Source organism: Antrostomus carolinensis, unplaced genomic scaffold (assembly GCF_000700745.2).
Source record: "Antrostomus carolinensis isolate BGI_N321 unplaced genomic scaffold, ASM70074v2 scaffold2706, whole genome shotgun sequence".
Classification (NCBI taxonomy): domain Eukaryota; kingdom Metazoa; phylum Chordata; class Aves; order Caprimulgiformes; family Caprimulgidae; genus Antrostomus; species Antrostomus carolinensis.
The window spans coordinates 1-18075 of record NW_010322332.1 but is presented as its reverse complement, the minus strand read 5'-3'; the positions used below and the strand labels follow the sequence as shown (position 1 = coordinate 18075).

At 39.9% G+C, this 18075-nt stretch overlaps 1 protein-coding gene across 1 annotated transcript; it reads right to left on the bottom strand.

The window, feature by feature from the left end:
- Positions 1 to 7675: 7675 nt before the first annotated feature.
- Positions 7676 to 15897, bottom strand: LOC104526655 (BEN domain-containing protein 4; the record flags this gene model as incomplete). The annotated part of the gene is made up of 3 exons (XM_010170186.1): positions 7676 to 8390; positions 11630 to 11870; positions 15806 to 15897. Coding segments are annotated over 3 exons (551 nt in total), but the record flags the coding sequence as incomplete, so codon positions are not given.
- Positions 15898 to 18075: the final 2178 nt, after the last annotated feature.

Here is an 18075-nt window from a genome sequence, read left to right as displayed (position 1 = left end):
TAGGGAAAACAGAGCAATGAAACAGTTAACCTCACAAGTTTATTAAGCAAGATACCTTACAAGGGGATACCGGAGCTATAGCATCATGTGTTACTGTGCAAGCTAAAGAAGTTAACAGAAATGGAAGCGATGCTCTTCACAACAGAAGTTTGACTAGTTTTATGACAAAACTTATGGTTTTGATGTTCTTGGTCTCCAATGTACATAAAAGAATCAATTTTCAAGTGACTTGGATAGAAATATATATATTTTTTTTTTCACATTCTCTGCTGACTTTTGTTTGCTGGGGATCCATAATTTTGACCTCTGTACGATAAGGATAAATTAAAGGTATGTTGGTGCTAATCCTTACCAAAAGCTGGTGCCTAAGCAAGACATCCAGAGCTGAGCTCAGATTAATCCCTCAGTGGGCAAATACTTTTGGCAGCTCTCAGTTTCTCCCGACAGCGCATTTTCTAGTCCCACTCCACCTGGAGAAAGGATCAAAGTGATGTATCCCCAGCAGAACAAAGGTGAGCAGAGAGCAATGAAAATCGTACAGCTCCCTCTTGCATGGTCTTCCTCCAGCCTTATCCTTAGACTAAGGTTGAGGCACTGGTAAGGCACCCCAAATCTAGTCCTGGGGATGAGTTTCTCATGGGAGATGACTTTTTGCACCCTTTAATTTCCTTCAGTAGGTATTGGTCTATTAAGTACAAGAGATAAAGAGAAAAACAGGAGAGAGATGAGAGAGGAGGAGCCACATTTGTAGTGGTGTTTCGTTTCTTAATGTTGACTGATATCTGCCTTTTAAGATTTGGTCTCATGGCAATAGACATGAAATAATGTTTGCTTTGGTAACTGTTGAATTTGAATGAGGAAATGTTTCTCTTGCAAGTTATGTTGTGCAAAATTTCCGATATGCCTACTTATGACCCTGAACACTTATGACCATTGCTGGAGTGAATAGATATGCTGTTCATGTTTCTTAATTCTCTCTGGGCATAAATATGAGGGCATTTGTTCTTTCTCCTGACATTAAAGAAAGCCAAGCTTTTGTAGAACCTAATTGTCCTCAGCTTCTCTAAACAACTCAGGTCTGTTGCTTCCACAGAGCTTAGGTTTTGATCAAAGGAAAGAGGTAAATACTTGTATCGTCTCATGCTCTCATTAGCAAATGACATGACTGCTATTTTTAGCTAAGTCTATGAGAAGCTTGTGGACTTTGACCCATTCTGCTCCTCCCCCTTTATACCTTGCACTGATTTCCTTGGTTCTGATCTTCAGTATTTAGCTTCAGTCTCCAGGTGGTCCAAAACAAGGGGTTTGGGTGGAAGAGACTTAATTCCAAAGTCTATGTTTCGAGAGCTCCACCTGCTCAGTAGACAATTGGACACTTCTGGATCGTCCAGGGAGATGCACTGCCACACTCTGGCTAGCATTTGGTGGCTTTACAAACAGGCCAAGGTGGGGGGTTTTTTGTTGTTGTTGTGGGTTTTTTTTTTGTTTGTTTTTTTGTTTTTTTTCCTTAGAGACTAATCTTGCCCTAGAACTGTCTTCCTGATGCTGTGGATGGGAAAGGTAGCCTGGGTGTTTCCTTCACGATCCTTTTGTCAAGAGACTTTTATGACTGCTCTGCTTCTCATTTTGGATTATCCTTTAGAAAAAAAATCCCTCTTTCCATCTGTTCAGGAAGTAGCTCAGTTGTTGGCTCTTTCAGGTTCACATCCTTTTGCAAGAAGACTTTTCAGTTTTCCACTCATGTTACTACATGGCATTTTTGAAAGGTTTAATTAGACTTTTTCTGCTGTACTACTGACCCTGTTCCTAAATAGAAACTGAATTCAATATTAACTTTCCTAATGGGAAACTATTTTAAGTCATTAGCAAACGTGTTTCTTTCCATTTTGATACAAAGACTGCATTGGTTGTGGCAATTATATCTGCCAGATGAGTGGGATAGTTTAAAGTGCTTTTAAGGACAAAAGGTTTTCTAGCTTTTTCCCAACACTGTTATGCAAGTTCATGTCAGACTTTTTTCTCTTGAATCATGTAATTAAATCTGCTGGTGTGTCCCCAGCCTTAATGCCATACATGTGCAGTAGAAGCTGCTTCAGATGTTGAAGAGTCTCTGGAGAAGGGGTTTTGTGTTCACAGGGCAAGGCCACACACAGATCTGCCAAGCATTCCAAGGGGCTCCATGCTGCAGAAGGGAGGATTTATCCCTGGAGAGCTGTTCATGTCTGAACTTGCTAGGAAGAGACCAAGACAGGGCCTTTGATTTACATAGGCCACACTCAAGGAGAGCTCAAGTCACATCAGTGGTATTGGTTTGCTCTGTCAATAACTAAGATTTGTACGATGGTCACCTGGAGCTGTATGCATGCCTTTTTTTTTAAGCACCCGGGAATCATTTGTAGTTGCCCATGGTGCAGATGAGTGTAAGCACTGGCTAAGGAAAGATGAGTTCTTTCTTCCCTGTTCTTTTTGAGATATCATCTATGTGCATCTTCACAAACAAAAGCTAAACTTTGCAAGTCAGTACGCCTCTGATGTTGTTGTCCATGCTGTGTCAGCTAGTCAATTTTAAAGCTATAAGAAGAGAACATTGCAAAGGCAGTATCTTAAGGACTGGGATGTTAGGAGAGAGCAAAATTAATGCTGTTGTGCAAATGTATCTCGGTCTCCTTGTGCCTCGGAGTCCTTATATCTCCTCTATATTGCTCTGTTGCCCAGCACCCCAGCCTCTTGCAGCAGGATGCTGCTCCTTCATCAGTGATTTGGTATTTTGTTTTATCCTCATCATTTGATCTGTGGCCTGGTTTTATGTACTGCATGCACTCAAACTACTCTGCAGGCAGGCTTGCTAGCACCTTCAAGGGCTTTTCTGTTGTGCTTAGTACAAGAGCTCTGGTTCTGCAGTAACACTGATCTTCACAAAACCCCTATGAAAGAAGAGGTAGAGCTATCCCAGTTTTGGGCATAGTGGGCTGAAGGTCGAAACATGCCACTTCATGCTGTGTTCCCTGGTACTCTGATGTTCTAGTCGCCTCACTGTGATGGAAGCACCTCCTATTCTGACACTCCTCTTTCCACAGGCTTTGGTCACAGAGGTGCCTCAGCAGAGGGAAAGTGGCAGAGAAAACATAAATTCCTGCCTAGCTGAACTCCTGAGCACTGGATGTTGCAACTTGAGTAGTGTTATTAAAATAAGATTACAAAGACTTTTATAATGTGAGCTTGCACATGAGCTTGTTGTAGGCAAATAAGGTAAAAACTAAGTTCCTTCATACGCATGAGATTCAATGGCTGTCTTTGACCTTAAAGGTCCTCTTCAGAGACATTTCAGTACTTGAGCAAAGGTGTAACTGCCAGCAGTGGTGGGCCATGCTTCTGAAGGGACCAGCACTGTGGCAGAGCAGGAGCACGGTTTAACTACTGCCTTGCCAGTATGTTTAACAGGTATTTAGTGGACAAGTGATAAAATGTGACATTACTGAGTTACACCTCTCAGCTGCAATGCCTGCTTCCCTTAGGTTATTTCCCACGCCTGGTTCTCCCCCACCCCAGGGACCTCTTCCTTACCCCTTCTCTGCCTGTCCAGCCTGTCACTATCTCTCATGCTCATTACCTTGTTATAGACTCGCTGTTAGACCTGATCTCTCTGGGGATCTTTCCAAGCTTCAAAAACTCAACTGCTGCTTCTAGTTCCTTACCTACACACTCTCCTTCCCTGCCTGTTTCCTGTCCCATCACCCTGTTGGTTTCCCCATAGCCCACCCCCATTCACTCCTGCCTTTGGATTTACCCTCTGACATTTCAAGTCATTGCCTAAAAGTCTGGGAAGTCGGAGCTTTCTAAAGAGAAGTTCATGGTAATTTTTTTTTTTTTTTTCAGAGGGATTAACACTTTTTTTAACCTACACTTCTCAGAATCACCTGAAATTATTTGTGTGAGGGTTTAATTAATAAGGGTGTCTCACTATTGAGGGTTTTCACAAAAAATGCAGTAGGCTGAAGCCCCCGACCTAGAAAATACCAGCCCGGGCAGTTAGTTTTGAGACATTATAGGCACCCAAAAGCATCGTTTTATAATGGAAATATTTGTCAACCTTTTCTGATGGACAGCATGAGCCTGCGGTCAGACCTGTGTTGCTTTGCAGCCCAGCAGAAGGGGTTTGCCGTGGTGAATGTTTGTCACTGTAATTCCTCTACAAATTATTTGGAGTTGGGATTTTCTAAAACATTTAAGAGAACAGGAGACATTGAGCCATCACTGAATTTTGAATTAAAATGGGATTTAAACTTCACTGCTTGAAAATCCAGGTCTTAAGATGGCAGATGGGTACTTTGTCTGAGTGGTCTTTCTATCTAATCAGCACATAAATATATGTGGCTGTATTTTGATGTGAAAATTATTTATGTTATATTAACACTTGAATTCTTCATAATCTTTCACTGTGCTTGCTGGTGCTTCACGCCAAACACATGCTTAATGAAAAGACAACGCTCTAGCCTTTTATATAAATTTAAGTCTAAAACTTTTAATATGTATTTATAGTAAAAGCCAGGTGTGATGTCACACCAACACAATAACGCCTATAGAGAAGAGAGAGACAGGTTAACCAGAGACTAACTTTTATTGTGCATTTTTATGCAACAGAACAAATGGAACTGGAGGTATGTAGTAATAAAACCAATATTCAAATTAGAATTAACCTGAAATAGTAAACTGTAGGTAACAAATGTCTTTATAATTAAAAAATATTGACTGTTTAAAAAATTCTTTAAGATCTTATATTTTTAAAAGAAATGTGTGTTGCCACATAGAAAACAATTCACACATCCTATAGAAATTGTCACAAAAACCTTACTAGTCTATATTACACTATGCACTTTTTTGTACAATATCTGGTAAAGGTCTATCCCTAACTTGTACTTACTCTACACAGTACAATCATCATTAGAAAGTATTCATAGAATTACCTACACCATAACAATAAAAATATCAGGATTAATGGTTTTTTAATCACAGTTTCTCCACAAATATTTGTCATAGAAAATATAGCGAAGGCATGTTGGCACAGATGGGCGTGCGGTACTGCTACACAAAGTTTGAGAGAAGGCAGATACATAAATGACAGTAAGATTAAAGAGTATGGAAGGATAAGACAAGAATCTCTATCCTCCTGGGACTTTCTGGAGCGACATGATAGATAGCGGTTTCCGTCTGTCGCAAGCCTGCTGTCTACAGCCAGAGCTGAGAAGGGATGTGCAGACTTACAAAGCACACTGCTGAAATACGGATACCTGGCTCTGCAAGGCCTTATGTGCTATCTATTATTTCTGGTCCCATACCATTATACCTAACATCCTGCAGATATTTAGACACTTAAATGTGTATGAATTTATAATGCCTCATGAACAAATTAATTGGAATAAGCTGTTGTGAAAGGTTTGTTTGTTGGATTTTGTTTGGTTGGTTTTTTTTTAAATGAAATGGGTGGGTCAACAGTCAAGTGGCCACGATGGCAATTAAAAACCAAGACATACAACTAGGAAAAGTTGTTGTACTCTGTTATTTTAAAACCAAACATGAACAAAAAAAAAGATGAGCTAGTGTCTGCTAATGCCTGTCTGCAACTACCGTTTATGTCACTGGCCAGTGCACACAAGCAACTGAGGGCAAAATTTTATTCTTAAATAAAGGTTCAAACCTGCAAAGCCATTTCTAATGCCAAAGTGGCTTTCAGGATGAAGCTACACGTTTGGCTATTTTGCACAATATGAGAGCAGAGGATTGTGATAGATTCCAGAATGCTGGCTACACACTTCAGGCTAAAAATAAAGCTAGGCTTACTAGTTTATTAGTCCTTTCAGCAAATCATTAGGTTATTAAATGAGAGAGGTTTGTCCAGTCCATAATTCTGTTCTGTGACTATTAAAAATGAAGCGTTTGTATTTTTTACCTCATACAGTTAAACATTTGAAAGGAAACCATCACAGTTTTTACAAAAATACAGCATGATACATATTGCTGTGGACAAATCTACAGTATAATGTTGACTCACACGTTCTGACATGTTTTACCAAGTAGTTCTGGCAAGTGTCACCACATTAAACATAGACCAGCAAGACTTACACCATCTGAGCAATGTAACATCTTCTATTATAGTTCTTTTTAAAAAAAAAGTGTAAGTTCAACACTGAAAAGCTACTATAGGATATCTGTACTCTGACATTTCTATACACCGAGTTTCTCCTCCAGAGGCCACCATGCACTGTTGACTCGAAGAAAGTCACCTCCTGCCTGTAGTGAGGGATGCCATCCCAAACCCCTTGGCCTGATGAGGTCCAGTGTGAATAAACTGCTCATTCACTTTGAAAAAATAAATGAGTTATTCTGGGGCAAGTGAGTGCCTTTCAACCCCCTTTTAAAAATCACCAAAAATAAAATTAATTGAGGGGCACTGGACATTTAAGGGCCTAAAGCATATCCTGGCTGAGGGAGGTCCCATCTATGGTGGTGCATGGTGGAACCTGTGTCCTGAGACGCCCCATGGGTCTGCCATGAGAGACCAGTCAAAAAGGAGGCAGATGGTGGGTAGAAACATGTGGGTAAGGTGATTGTTGAGAGACTGCCTGGGTCCTCACTTGTGGTCAGGCCGGAGCTAGAGGAGTGCTTCACCCCAGAGGGCCCTTCCTGATCTTTGAAGAAGGGGTTGGGTGTCTCCTGCCCTGCCCAGTGCATGGGGAGAAGGTTGGGAAGGAGAGAAGGGTAAAAGGAGCAATTAGTAGCTTCTCTTGTGGCTTGCACATGGTGGTTAGGAAAGCTGGGGAGCATGAGACATGTGTTCAGGAGAGTCAATGCTGATGAGGTAGCACTAAGGATGGTCAAAAGCGAAGTGAACTTTTCTTTCCAAAAACCAGTTTCCTGTACCTGCCAATGGGGAAATGTTGCATGGTTCAGGCTGTGAAGGATGCCAGTGCTGGCCTAAGCAACTGGACAAGGGTAAGAAGATGGAAACACCCTGACACAGAAAGGAAAGAGTATTGATTCTTTGGCATTGCATTATTTCTGGAGTGCATCAATGTGAAGGGACAACGGACTTCTAAGCCTTTAAAATTAAAGGTTTTCAGTGAACTGATTTTTTTTTTTTTTTAAAGTTGCTATCTGCTTCCAGTGTTGTGTACCATGGTGAATTCTGCTCTAACACAGCTCTTTTCTTACAGCTCTTAGTCTGGACCCCATACAACAGAACATTAAACTAGGCTCTTCTTACCCAACCCCTCCCTGAATGCAACACTGAGCATCTGACTATTAAGACTGGCACATTGCCTCATCTGTTTCAAGGAATGGATATAAAACACAAATGAATGCAAAAGCAAGAAAAGGCAATTTAAAGCCTCTAAAGCTATAGGAACAGACAAAGCAAAACCTGTTTTCTGAAATGGCAATTTGTTTTTAGCAATCTTGTTTTAATGAAAACTGTCATGATCAACTCTAATCCCTTAGAAATCTAGATAAATATAGTGTCTATCTGATATACAAAGCAATTTTTATCTGTTAGATGTGCCTGTTATTGTTCTGGGTCTTTGAAGGATTCTGCTGTTGACGAGCGCTGCTGTTTTACCTGGGAAACTTAATTTCCTGGCAGAGTTGGCTAAAGGAAGTCCCTGAATTTTTCATCCTGTGTGGTATTTTAAGGTAGCATTTATAATTATGTTATTTTCTTTTAGGAAATGGAAGACCACTTCTTTTTTTGTTGTAAGCGTGCAAACTTGTTCTTAAATCTCCTATTCAGGGAAAGCAAATAGTGCCCAGCTGTTCTGGGTCCAGACCTGGGCTTGTTATCAACAGGCAGAGGAGATAGTAGCTGCTGTTTCTTTTGACATTTTTATAGTTTTTAAATGACCTTTCCTCTAGAACTAGATGAAATGAACTGCAATTTCCCTTTGAGGGTGCTATGAAGGATTTGCAAATAATAGGCACTGAGAAGTCCCACAGAGCAGGTCTTGAAATGGATTTCTTTCTGTTAACTGGGACATGGTAGGATGGAGAAGCTGAAATGTACGTAGTATGTATTCAAACATGCTTTGGACTCTTAAATGACAGCAAGGTAAGTATGTTTAACAAATAGTCTCTCCTAAATTAAGTGGTTCCTACTGTTGTATGAGGTTCTTCTCTCTGCCATCAATCACCAGAGCCATCTTGCATACCTCTATTGAAGACTTCGTCCTGTGATCCCGGATGGTCAGTCCCTTCGTAATACGAGTTCCCATTGTGAAGGAAAGTCCCCACCGCACGCCCCTGACGAGCATGTCCTACTGCGTCACTGAATACCTTGTTTATTTGCTCTTCGGATGGCATCCACCAGTCTGGGTTGGAAGTACAATGCATCCTAATGAACTCTGCAGGAAAACATGCAAGGAGAAACAGAAGCAACAACTTGTCTTTGTGGCATCCGTTATGGCCCAGATGTCAAAAGCTCATGGGAAATAAGAAAGGGGACATTACTGTTCTACTTAAGCACAAGTAAAGCCTTATGGGGGATGCCATGATAATGCCACTTGGACCTATTTTATTTCTGTGTGTGTTTCTTCACGTGCCATGTATGTTATATCTGAGGCAATTATGTGACGTATAGGACCTGGAGACAGAATCTCCTCTTGTGGAAAGGACCAATTGTCCTTTTTTATTGTCCTAAGTGACGACTGTGATTCAGTGTGTGCAATACATGTGAAAGTTAGCATGAACCAGGATGTGTTTCATCTGAAACCTGTTGTGTATTTATACCTGAAGGTGATTACTCTCGCATATCTGTACGACTTCCCTCTGCTGGCTGCTTCAACATCAGCAGGCTGCACCAGCCCACAACCTGCCTAAAAATGTCACTGCCATTATTTCCATTTGGTGCTCCTTTCTGTTTGGAACATCTTTCATTTTAAGTCCTGCTCTTTCCATCTTCCTGAATCTGACACCTATTTTTCAGAGACTAAATTGGTCTTAGAAATAGCTAAATGAGATGAGAGGGCTAATTTGGGGAGCCTTGCAATAGTTTTCAATGCAGGAGAAAATGAATTGTATTGCATGTAATTCGGCTATTTAAGTAGCTGCAGCTTCCACATCCAGCTATTTGTATGTGATGATTACATTTTTTATAATTTATTTTTCAGATTCTTTGACATGCAATATGCTAAACTTGCATAAGGTGCCTTACCAATTCTGGAGTTGTAACTGCTAGACATAGCTCAAATAGGTATATTTGGACTTTGAAATGTCCAAATACAATTTTAAATGTGAGGGCATCTTATTAGATACATTGGATACACTGTACCTCATATGGAAACTGAACTTCTTGTTTATTCTGTAACATTAGTTATTCCCTCGTGTGGTATTGTGTGTCCCAGGATATTTTTAAATTCTATTTTCTACTGTTGACAAGCCAACAGCACAATAAGTGGTGTAAGGTAACTTCATTACTGTCACCACATCTTGAGACCAGGGAATGCTGTGCTTTTACGTGAGTTCCTGTGCCTGCAAGGTATCTCATCTGTTGGACAATTAGGATGTGATTTTTGCATAGCTCCTCCAGCAGTGTGTCTGTAAAAGTGATAGCTATCTCGGTTTTAAATTCATTTCCCTGGAAATCCACACAGGCAACAGTAATTCCTACCTAGTTATGTTCACATGGGGCTCCACAGACTGGTGTTTTTCTCAGAGAAACGGTTACCATGTAAAGGAGTCATGCTATAATTTAAGCATGCCAGACTGTTTTAAAGCTGGTTTCAGGCATCAGTCAGTTGTAGGAATATATTACAAATGTTTATAGATGTTTAAGCTACTCTGAGTGCAGAGGGAGAAGCAGTTTGTACTCCCTGCTATGGTGGGAAGTCATAATTGCACGTGCTGAGAAATAGACACTTGTTACTTGACTTGCAAATGGGTGGGAGCCAGTGGCCAACTCTTGGCACCGGAGGAAGTTGTCATGTTCCCACCCATGCACAAAAGCCCAAAGGGAGAACTGTCTACTCTGCTTTCTTAACTGGTCCTTAGATACTGAGTGTTTGTATTCCTCTTCAAGCTTCTGAATATTAAGGAAATTTGCCTTTCTCTTTCTCCAAAGGAGCACTCCACACATTCTGGGGAGGACCCCAGAAAGGAAAGTGGCCATAAGCAAAAGCCCATCTACAGGTGGATTTACTGTTAAGTCTTGGTGAGAGGCAGGGGGAAGAAACAGGTATCAACACTCTGCCTGTGCATAAATTATTAGGTGAAATTTAAAGTCATTTAGTAAATGGCTAATGCATTTGTATTCAGCCTTCAGTTTCCAGGAGAACTTCTGGGACTCTGAATCTCATTCCAGACCTCCGTGCAACACGGTGTGCAATGGACTTGCCCTTCTATTAAGGTGTGATAAAGTCTGGCAGAGTATCATGCAAGAGGTTAACAGGTTCCTTTGTAGTTAAAAAAGAGCCTCTTTGGTTAATTTGGCTGTATGTAAAATCTGAGTTCATTACCTGGTTACATCAAGGTATCCCAACTACAAGTTTTATCTACTTGTCCATGTTGGTTTCTTCTACCCTAGATGGGAAGAGGCTCCATCTGATGTATATAACTTCTCTAGACTCCAGTTGGATGACTAAGGGTATTTTTATCACTGACTGTCCAAAAAATAGTTTTTTCCACTGCACTGATTAGTAAAACACTCTTGAAGTCAAAATTTCATGTATGTGCTCACAAAATACCATAAAGTTAACTATGAGTTAATTAAAGAAATGACAAACATAGGCATTCATAAAATGCAAATGCTGATACTATAAACATGTTTTTAATTGGGCTTTAAAAAGTCCTGTTTCATATGTTTCATTATAAAGCCCAGTACCAGGCCTTTCGAACGATTTTAGGAACCAAAGTATGAACTGTCACAGCAGATAATTCTTCTCAGTCTGGACCCTTTCTCTGCATTCTCCAACATCCTCACTCTCCGACATTGTGAAATGCTTGCAAAACTCCCCTCCTTTTCAGGCTAATCACGGGGGGAAGTTGTTCCCTAACTTTTTCAGTCAATGTTGCATCAGTACTACAAAAAAGAAGTTAAATCCTTGACAATGCGTTTGTATACACTTTGAATGTAATTAACCTGTAGATGTTCTTGGCCCTACAAAATGTTCAAAGCTATTCTGTTAGCCTTTACCTCCAATGATGCACTGTGGCCTTGAGAGCCATGTGCTTACCACACATTAGGCTAGAAATATTCCTTTGGTTAATTTTGCCATATATCAGTGTTAAAGAATGCCTTGTTAGTTTATTTTAAAACAGTGTCATCAGGATTGTCTGATTTCCCTCCTTTGCTGTTTCAAGTTTCAGTGTCATGTGCCCTTGTGTTTGTCTCCTCTCTTAAATAAGCAGCCCTGTTTTTTTCCCATTCAAAAAAACCACAACCCACATAGATAATACATACATACATACATAAATATATGTATGTATATTAAAAAAAAAAAAAAAAGGAGGGTTTCTGGCTGCTTGTCACCTGCCTGTGAAACCCCTTCTAGTTCTGCAACCATCAGCCAAATGCTTCTACTGAGCCAGAGCCAATGTGGTGAAATGAGATCACGTATGGTGGACACTGAGCGAAAAGATGCAGTACCTCTGAGACATGTTACTTTTACTGGATCCAGAGGACGTCTTTCAGGACCTGTCTCTCCTGACTGCACTGACCTTTTCCTTTTTCCAAGGCCGCATGAGTACTTAAGCTCATCGGTTGTGAAAACAAATCTGATGAGATAGCGAAGGAGCCGTCGTCCATCTTTCTTGGAAGAATTTACAGCCTCATCCCACTGTTTACTAGTGATGTAGACGGGGTAGTTGTTCAGCAACTGCTTGCTCCCCTGAAAAAGCGAAATATTTCTGTTGCTTATTTTACAAGGCAAATAAGTAAAGATGTCAGTTGCAATAAAAATATGCTTTTTAACTAGCCGTGATACTGACAGTGAAACACATCCTGAAGTGAACACGTAATTGCTCTTACTGAGAATGAGAACTTTTAAAATTACATTTTCATTTTCTAGAACTCAAATTTGGTGAGGTACAAGGAATACGTTTTGAGAGGTGGCTATTGATAATTTCCACTTTAACAAGCAGGTTCAAGAGAGTTAAGAACCAGTGACTGGGGATACTATTTAAGTATAACCTTTCTTCTTAATCTGTTAAAATGTAGAAGAAGAGTCTTTGAAGAGTCTGATCAAACAGATGACTTCATTGCAGCTGACAGTTTACTTCAGAGGTGACTCTTTTGGTCTTTTTTTCTAATAAATTTATTACTTCTGTAGAACACACCTGAAACTTGACAGCAGTTATGTTACTGTGAAAAATATAAAGCAAATAAATAAAGCAGCTATGAAAACTAAAAGGTTCATTATTATTAATGAATGCTATATTAACTCAAATTATAGCTTTACAGAAGTGCCACCAAGTCAGTTGGAAAGAAATTTTGCTTTTAACCTTCATAATGTGTGCTTCAATATTCCAACATTAAATGAATGCTGTGGGACTAATTATGGGGATTCCTGTAATCCACACATATTTATAAGCCCTCTTTAGTCAATTGTACCCAAACTGTATTTAATTCTTGTTGCCCATAAAATGCTATAATTCAACATTACCTGATTAATATTAGACAGCACTCTTAATATACTTGAAATAACTGAAGTATACAAAAAAACCAAACCACACCCTCCTAGAGACTCAGTCACTTTTGCAGCTACACCTCTTTATGAAAACACATAAGTCTGGAGACCCAATTAGTGAAAGCTTTGTATAGCACCCAGCTTAGACGGAGACTCACAGTGAACTAGAGAAACTAGGGTCTGATGCTCAACAGAGGCAACCACTGTGGGCAACTGTTGCAAAGTTCCCCTCCTTGCTTCCAGATCTCTGATATCTGAAAACTATTTTATGGACTACCCTTGCCTCCTTTCAGATACTTATTACAGCATCCTGGGAGACATCTTGGGAGAATCTCTGAAGTTTTTCCTCAGGTATTTGCTTCTAATTTTTTTGAAAATTTGATAAACACGTGGAAGGTTGAATTTAGTGAAGACTGTGATGAGGGGGATCCTTGGAGAATCTTTGTATGATTTAGGGTATCACCACCTCTGCTGGTAGGGTCAGCATCACCGAGCCTGTGTGACTGTCTGCTACTTGTTCACCTCGGTGCAAACCTCGCTGGCTTGGTGCAAACTGCTGGCAAAGGCAGCTACAAGCAAATCCAAAACTCTGCAAAGGAAGCCAAAATATAAAGGAGGAGATGGGCTTTGTCTGTCTGATGGGTCCCTCTCCTTTCCCCAAAACATCTCAACCCTTTAGCTTGCAAATCCAATCTTGTAACCCTTAAAGGAAAGACCCTTTACCTATAGTCTAACTCTGTCTATAATTTGCATTTCACTTGCCTGCTCCCACTGCTGCAAAAGGGTCAGGATCAATTCCATCCCCTTCACTCCTGACGTAAGAAGCTGCTTTAATTTTTGCCAGGTACACGTGTTCCTGGGAAGCCAACAGTGTGGCTGAGGACCTATGCTGTGGGAAGAAAATTTCCTCCTTCCAGCCCAGCTCCTCTTCCACTGCTGACATAGCAAGGGGGCTGGGGAAGGAGGAAGAGCAGGGGGGCAGCATGGAAAGCTCTTTGGGGGTATGATGCTCTTATGCTGAAGCAACTGTGACCACTTCATCTCAGCAGGTGCTGACACTAGCACCTCCTTGGCTTGTTCCATCATAGAGGTAATGCACAGGACTATTTGATCCCCTCATTGATACTAATTTTTTTTCAGCAACTACCTCAGCATCCCTTTTATATAAAGGTAATTTTTTTCCTATCTTAGATTCTGAAACCTATTTCCCTATTTAAAACAAAACAAACCAAAACTATAGTGAAGAAAGAACCTTTCTTACTGACACCGGTGCAAAGTACAAGCTGCAGATAACTCTGTAGGCACTGCCTTGCTCTTGTGCCCTGGCACGCAGGAGCAATGCAACACAAGTCTGTAATGGCATAGTGTAAGGCTCCAGGCTTGCTCATGTGTGGCTTTACTAAGGAGCAAGATATCCTAAAAGCTACCTCTGTGTTTAAATGTATTGCACTGATGGAAACAGAGTGCAAAAAGGCCCAACAACTAAATTTCATGAGAGCTCACATTACTATTAACTGAGGAGAAGGCAATAGATTTTTGCATAATTTCCTCAGCCCAAATTTTATGATAATTCTCTCTTATTCCCCCTGAAATTTAAGAGTACTTTTCCTCCTTCTCCAAAGGTAGGATATACTGCTACGCTAGTCTGCTAAAAAATTACTGGGCTCCTGCTATGGATACACTTTCATTACTTCCTCTGAAAGAAAAGCACTTCTGGGCAAAAGATTCTCGGTAAATATATGATGCAGTTTGGTGTGGCCAGGAGTCATTAAACTAAAACAAACACAAAACCTTCCAGAAATGAAATAAGCAGATCCTGGAGGAAGAACCAAAGTACAAATGCGTTCATGCTTGTATTTGTACATGATTAAGCTTATGAATAAAAGATTAGCATCTATGTGTTTAATTGAATAAAAAATTCTGTCACATCATGACAAGCTATTCCATGTGGGATGTTACAGAACAGCCTAATTTTTTACAGTGCTTGAAAATTTTAGTTAAGCAAAAGAGCATTAAAAAAAGGAAAATGAATCCTTGGAATATATTTGAGTGATAACAGCTAATGATATATATAAATGTAAATATATATATGTATATGTATATATTAATTTGCACAGGATAAAACTGAATGGAGGAGCGAAGTGATGCACATGCTGAACTGCTGCAAAGCATCTTCAGTGAAACTATGGTAAGTCGGACATGAGGCTTGCTTTACATATCATTTATGTGCAAAGGGAGGTCAGACTAGACCTACGTCTTCCCTCTTCTCATTTTGTTTCCATGAATAATGGGTAGTGACATGTATATACTATGTACAGGAAAACATGCACAGCAAGAGCCTCAAATACAGACACTAGAAAAGCCTCAACAAAACCTCTTCATTTGAGGCACTTTTATAAGGCTGGATTGAAACACACTGGAGCAAAATTAATGTGAGTTACACTAGAGCTGATAGATAAATCTGCACATCTACCTTCTAGAGAAGGGGAGGACTTAAATTTCCTGCTTTTTCATTGCAGCAATTTTAAACAGATCATAACTACAAAAAATCCCCAAACTCTGTATCAAGTATAAAATTGTCAACACTCAACATTTTTTTTTTTTATGCTTTCTGAAAAGGAAGAGTGCTCCAAAGACTTGCAGAAGTCTGTATTTGGGTCTGTCTGCAAAACTAAGGAAACGTATATTTTAATGTTAACCACTTTAGGGCTGCATTTGAACTCTACTAATTGTATACACGTGTGCCTGTGTCCATCCACACGACATGTCGGTTCCCTCCACACATGGCAATCATCCAGCTGCAGTTTTTACCAGGCTAGCCCTGGCCTAAACTAACCCTAGCCTAAATTTTATCCACAAAAGTGATGTTTCTGAAGAAAGGTAAGAGAAAAATTACACAAAGCAAGGCAAGTGCAGCTGTGCTGATGCAGGGAGTTATGTGCTGCTAAGTCATCCTAGACTATACGAGTCTCCTCCATCTGAGGGATTACTGTACCTAAGAATGACGGTTTAATAAAGGATTTTACATCTTTTTACTACTAAATATATTCTTCCAGTGCCTACTGATTTATTTGCCTACATGTTTTCAATGAATTGTCAAACACAAAGAGATGTAGCTTGTCTTCACTGTATACTACCTCAGTCGGATGGTCTGTTGGCTGTGGTACCATAAGCTGGTTGTGATGCTGAAGTACAGTCTTCAAATAATCTAAAACAGTCTGGCAGGGCACTGCATGAAACAAATTGCAATTACTGAATATTAGCTGTCTAGCACAAAATAGAACAACAATATTAAATCAAGCAGCGTTCTTCAGGATCTATTTTGTACATCTGTGAGATTTATTTCAAATAGCAAATACTTCTCATTTTGATTTGTGCAGTCATTTTATTCAATAAATATATGACAGATGTATTTCCTATGGTGAGATCTCTGACACTGCTTTTATTTTCTGCCCACTAATTTGCAAAGTTGTTTTTTTTTTCCTAGTTTGAAATTATAATTATTACAAACACAAATTAGGTCAGCAGTAATGATCATAAGAAAAAAGTCTGTAAATACTGTAAACAGCCCAAACCATACAAAGGAGAAAACATTTATTGGACCTAAATCATGCACTGATTAATATGTAAATATGCTCAAATGTTTTTGAAACTACAGTCTGATTAACTATACTGAACAGATTTAATGATTCATATACTTTAATTTCTTTTCCCTCCCTCCTCCTAAATTTGTTACAAAACTAGGTGTTAGCCAAATTGCTTTATTTCTCTTTCCCTCATCCTCCCCCCTTTCCATTCCCATCACTCTCATCCATTTCAGTAGTGGTACCAACATCCTATTCCCTTCTGCTGAGGTGAGAGGTTAATTAGGGATGATTCAATTATGGGTCTCTCTTAAGCAGATGCTGCCACATCCCTGATTAACTCTGGAGTATTTTTGAGATACAGTGCTTTTCTCCTGAGCCTGAAACACTGTAGGAGAATTAAACAGATATTAACCCAAGATTATGACTGACTCGTGCAAGACTAAATAAGCATTATTTTAAGATACCTTATCATCTTCACATTTTGTCTGGGTTGTTTTTGTAAAATATTCAGATAGAATCGTAACTTCAGCTAAAAATCCAGGAAAAAAACACAACACTTAAAAAATAAAATTATTTCTTGGCATTCAGCCTTTACACCTGGAAAAATATGGTGTTTTGGGCTTTGTCTTAAATTGGCAATACGGGATTTACAGCCATTTTGCACCTTTTCTTGTGCATCCACACTGCACAGTAACTATGCCCCTGTCTAGGCAGACAGGGTGCAAAACACCTTTACTTTGTGCAAAGTAGAATCTTTACTAAGGGCTAAGCAGTGTTTCATCCAGTAGTCTACATAGAGAAGTCGTGCAGAGTGCCTGATGTGAATAATAAATTCCTGTGTTGTTTTATCCCACGCTGCCTTCTCTGTAAAGACGACCCATCAGTGTATTTACTCCTGTTTCATTTGACATATCCCACTTTGCCATAGTAGGTTAGGAGGTCATGCATTAGGCAAAAGCTTGCATTTCAAGTGACTTGTACTGTTTTATTTCTCCAGTGACTTCACTGCTCATTGCAGTGAACACCAGGGCAGTGTCTCAGTAGTGTAGCTGCTACACAGCAACACTGCCATTTGAGCAGGACAGCCTGGATGCTTCTTTTTTTTTAAGGAAAAAAAAGCCCTTTTAAGTGTCACCGGATGGTTTTAGGAAACGTTTCAATTATGAAAAAGTCAGAAGGGCAGTCAAGCTTAATAGTCCTACCAACATGTTCTGTGGCCTTCCTGTAATGAGAGCTGTGTATTTAGCACATAGCAGCAATCAAAAAATTCAGTACACGTTCTTATGTGGAATAAAGGAGAAAAATAACCACTGGTAAAGTTTTAGTACACTGGATACTCAAAAGAAGGTGTTGCAAAAAAAGGATTTGGCTGCCCCCCCGCCATTTTAATATACAAGAAACCATATGTAGGCAAAAATATTTTTTTTCCCCCATGTGGATGGGCTGAAGGATAAAATTGTATTTTGAGGCCCTTTTCTTACACTCTGCATGTGTTTGCTGTCTGATGTGTCCACGATGAAGCTTAAATGAGGAACACTCATGCACAAATTACTCTCTGATTAAGCAGGTGTTCAAGACAGAGGATCACGAAGGCTCGCGGTCCCGACCAGCATCAGAAACCCTGTGACAAGGTCAGCAAAACCTCCCACTAGGGTGGAAGCTACTGCAGGCAACTTCCAGATCTCCTGCCAGGTGACAGTAAGGATGGAAGAGGCCACGATAGGTGGTTGTCCTACTGCCTGAAAGACGCCTGATATTTGGACTTGGAGGACAGTTGAATGGTACTTGGGAAACCAGAATCACAGAATCACAGAATCACA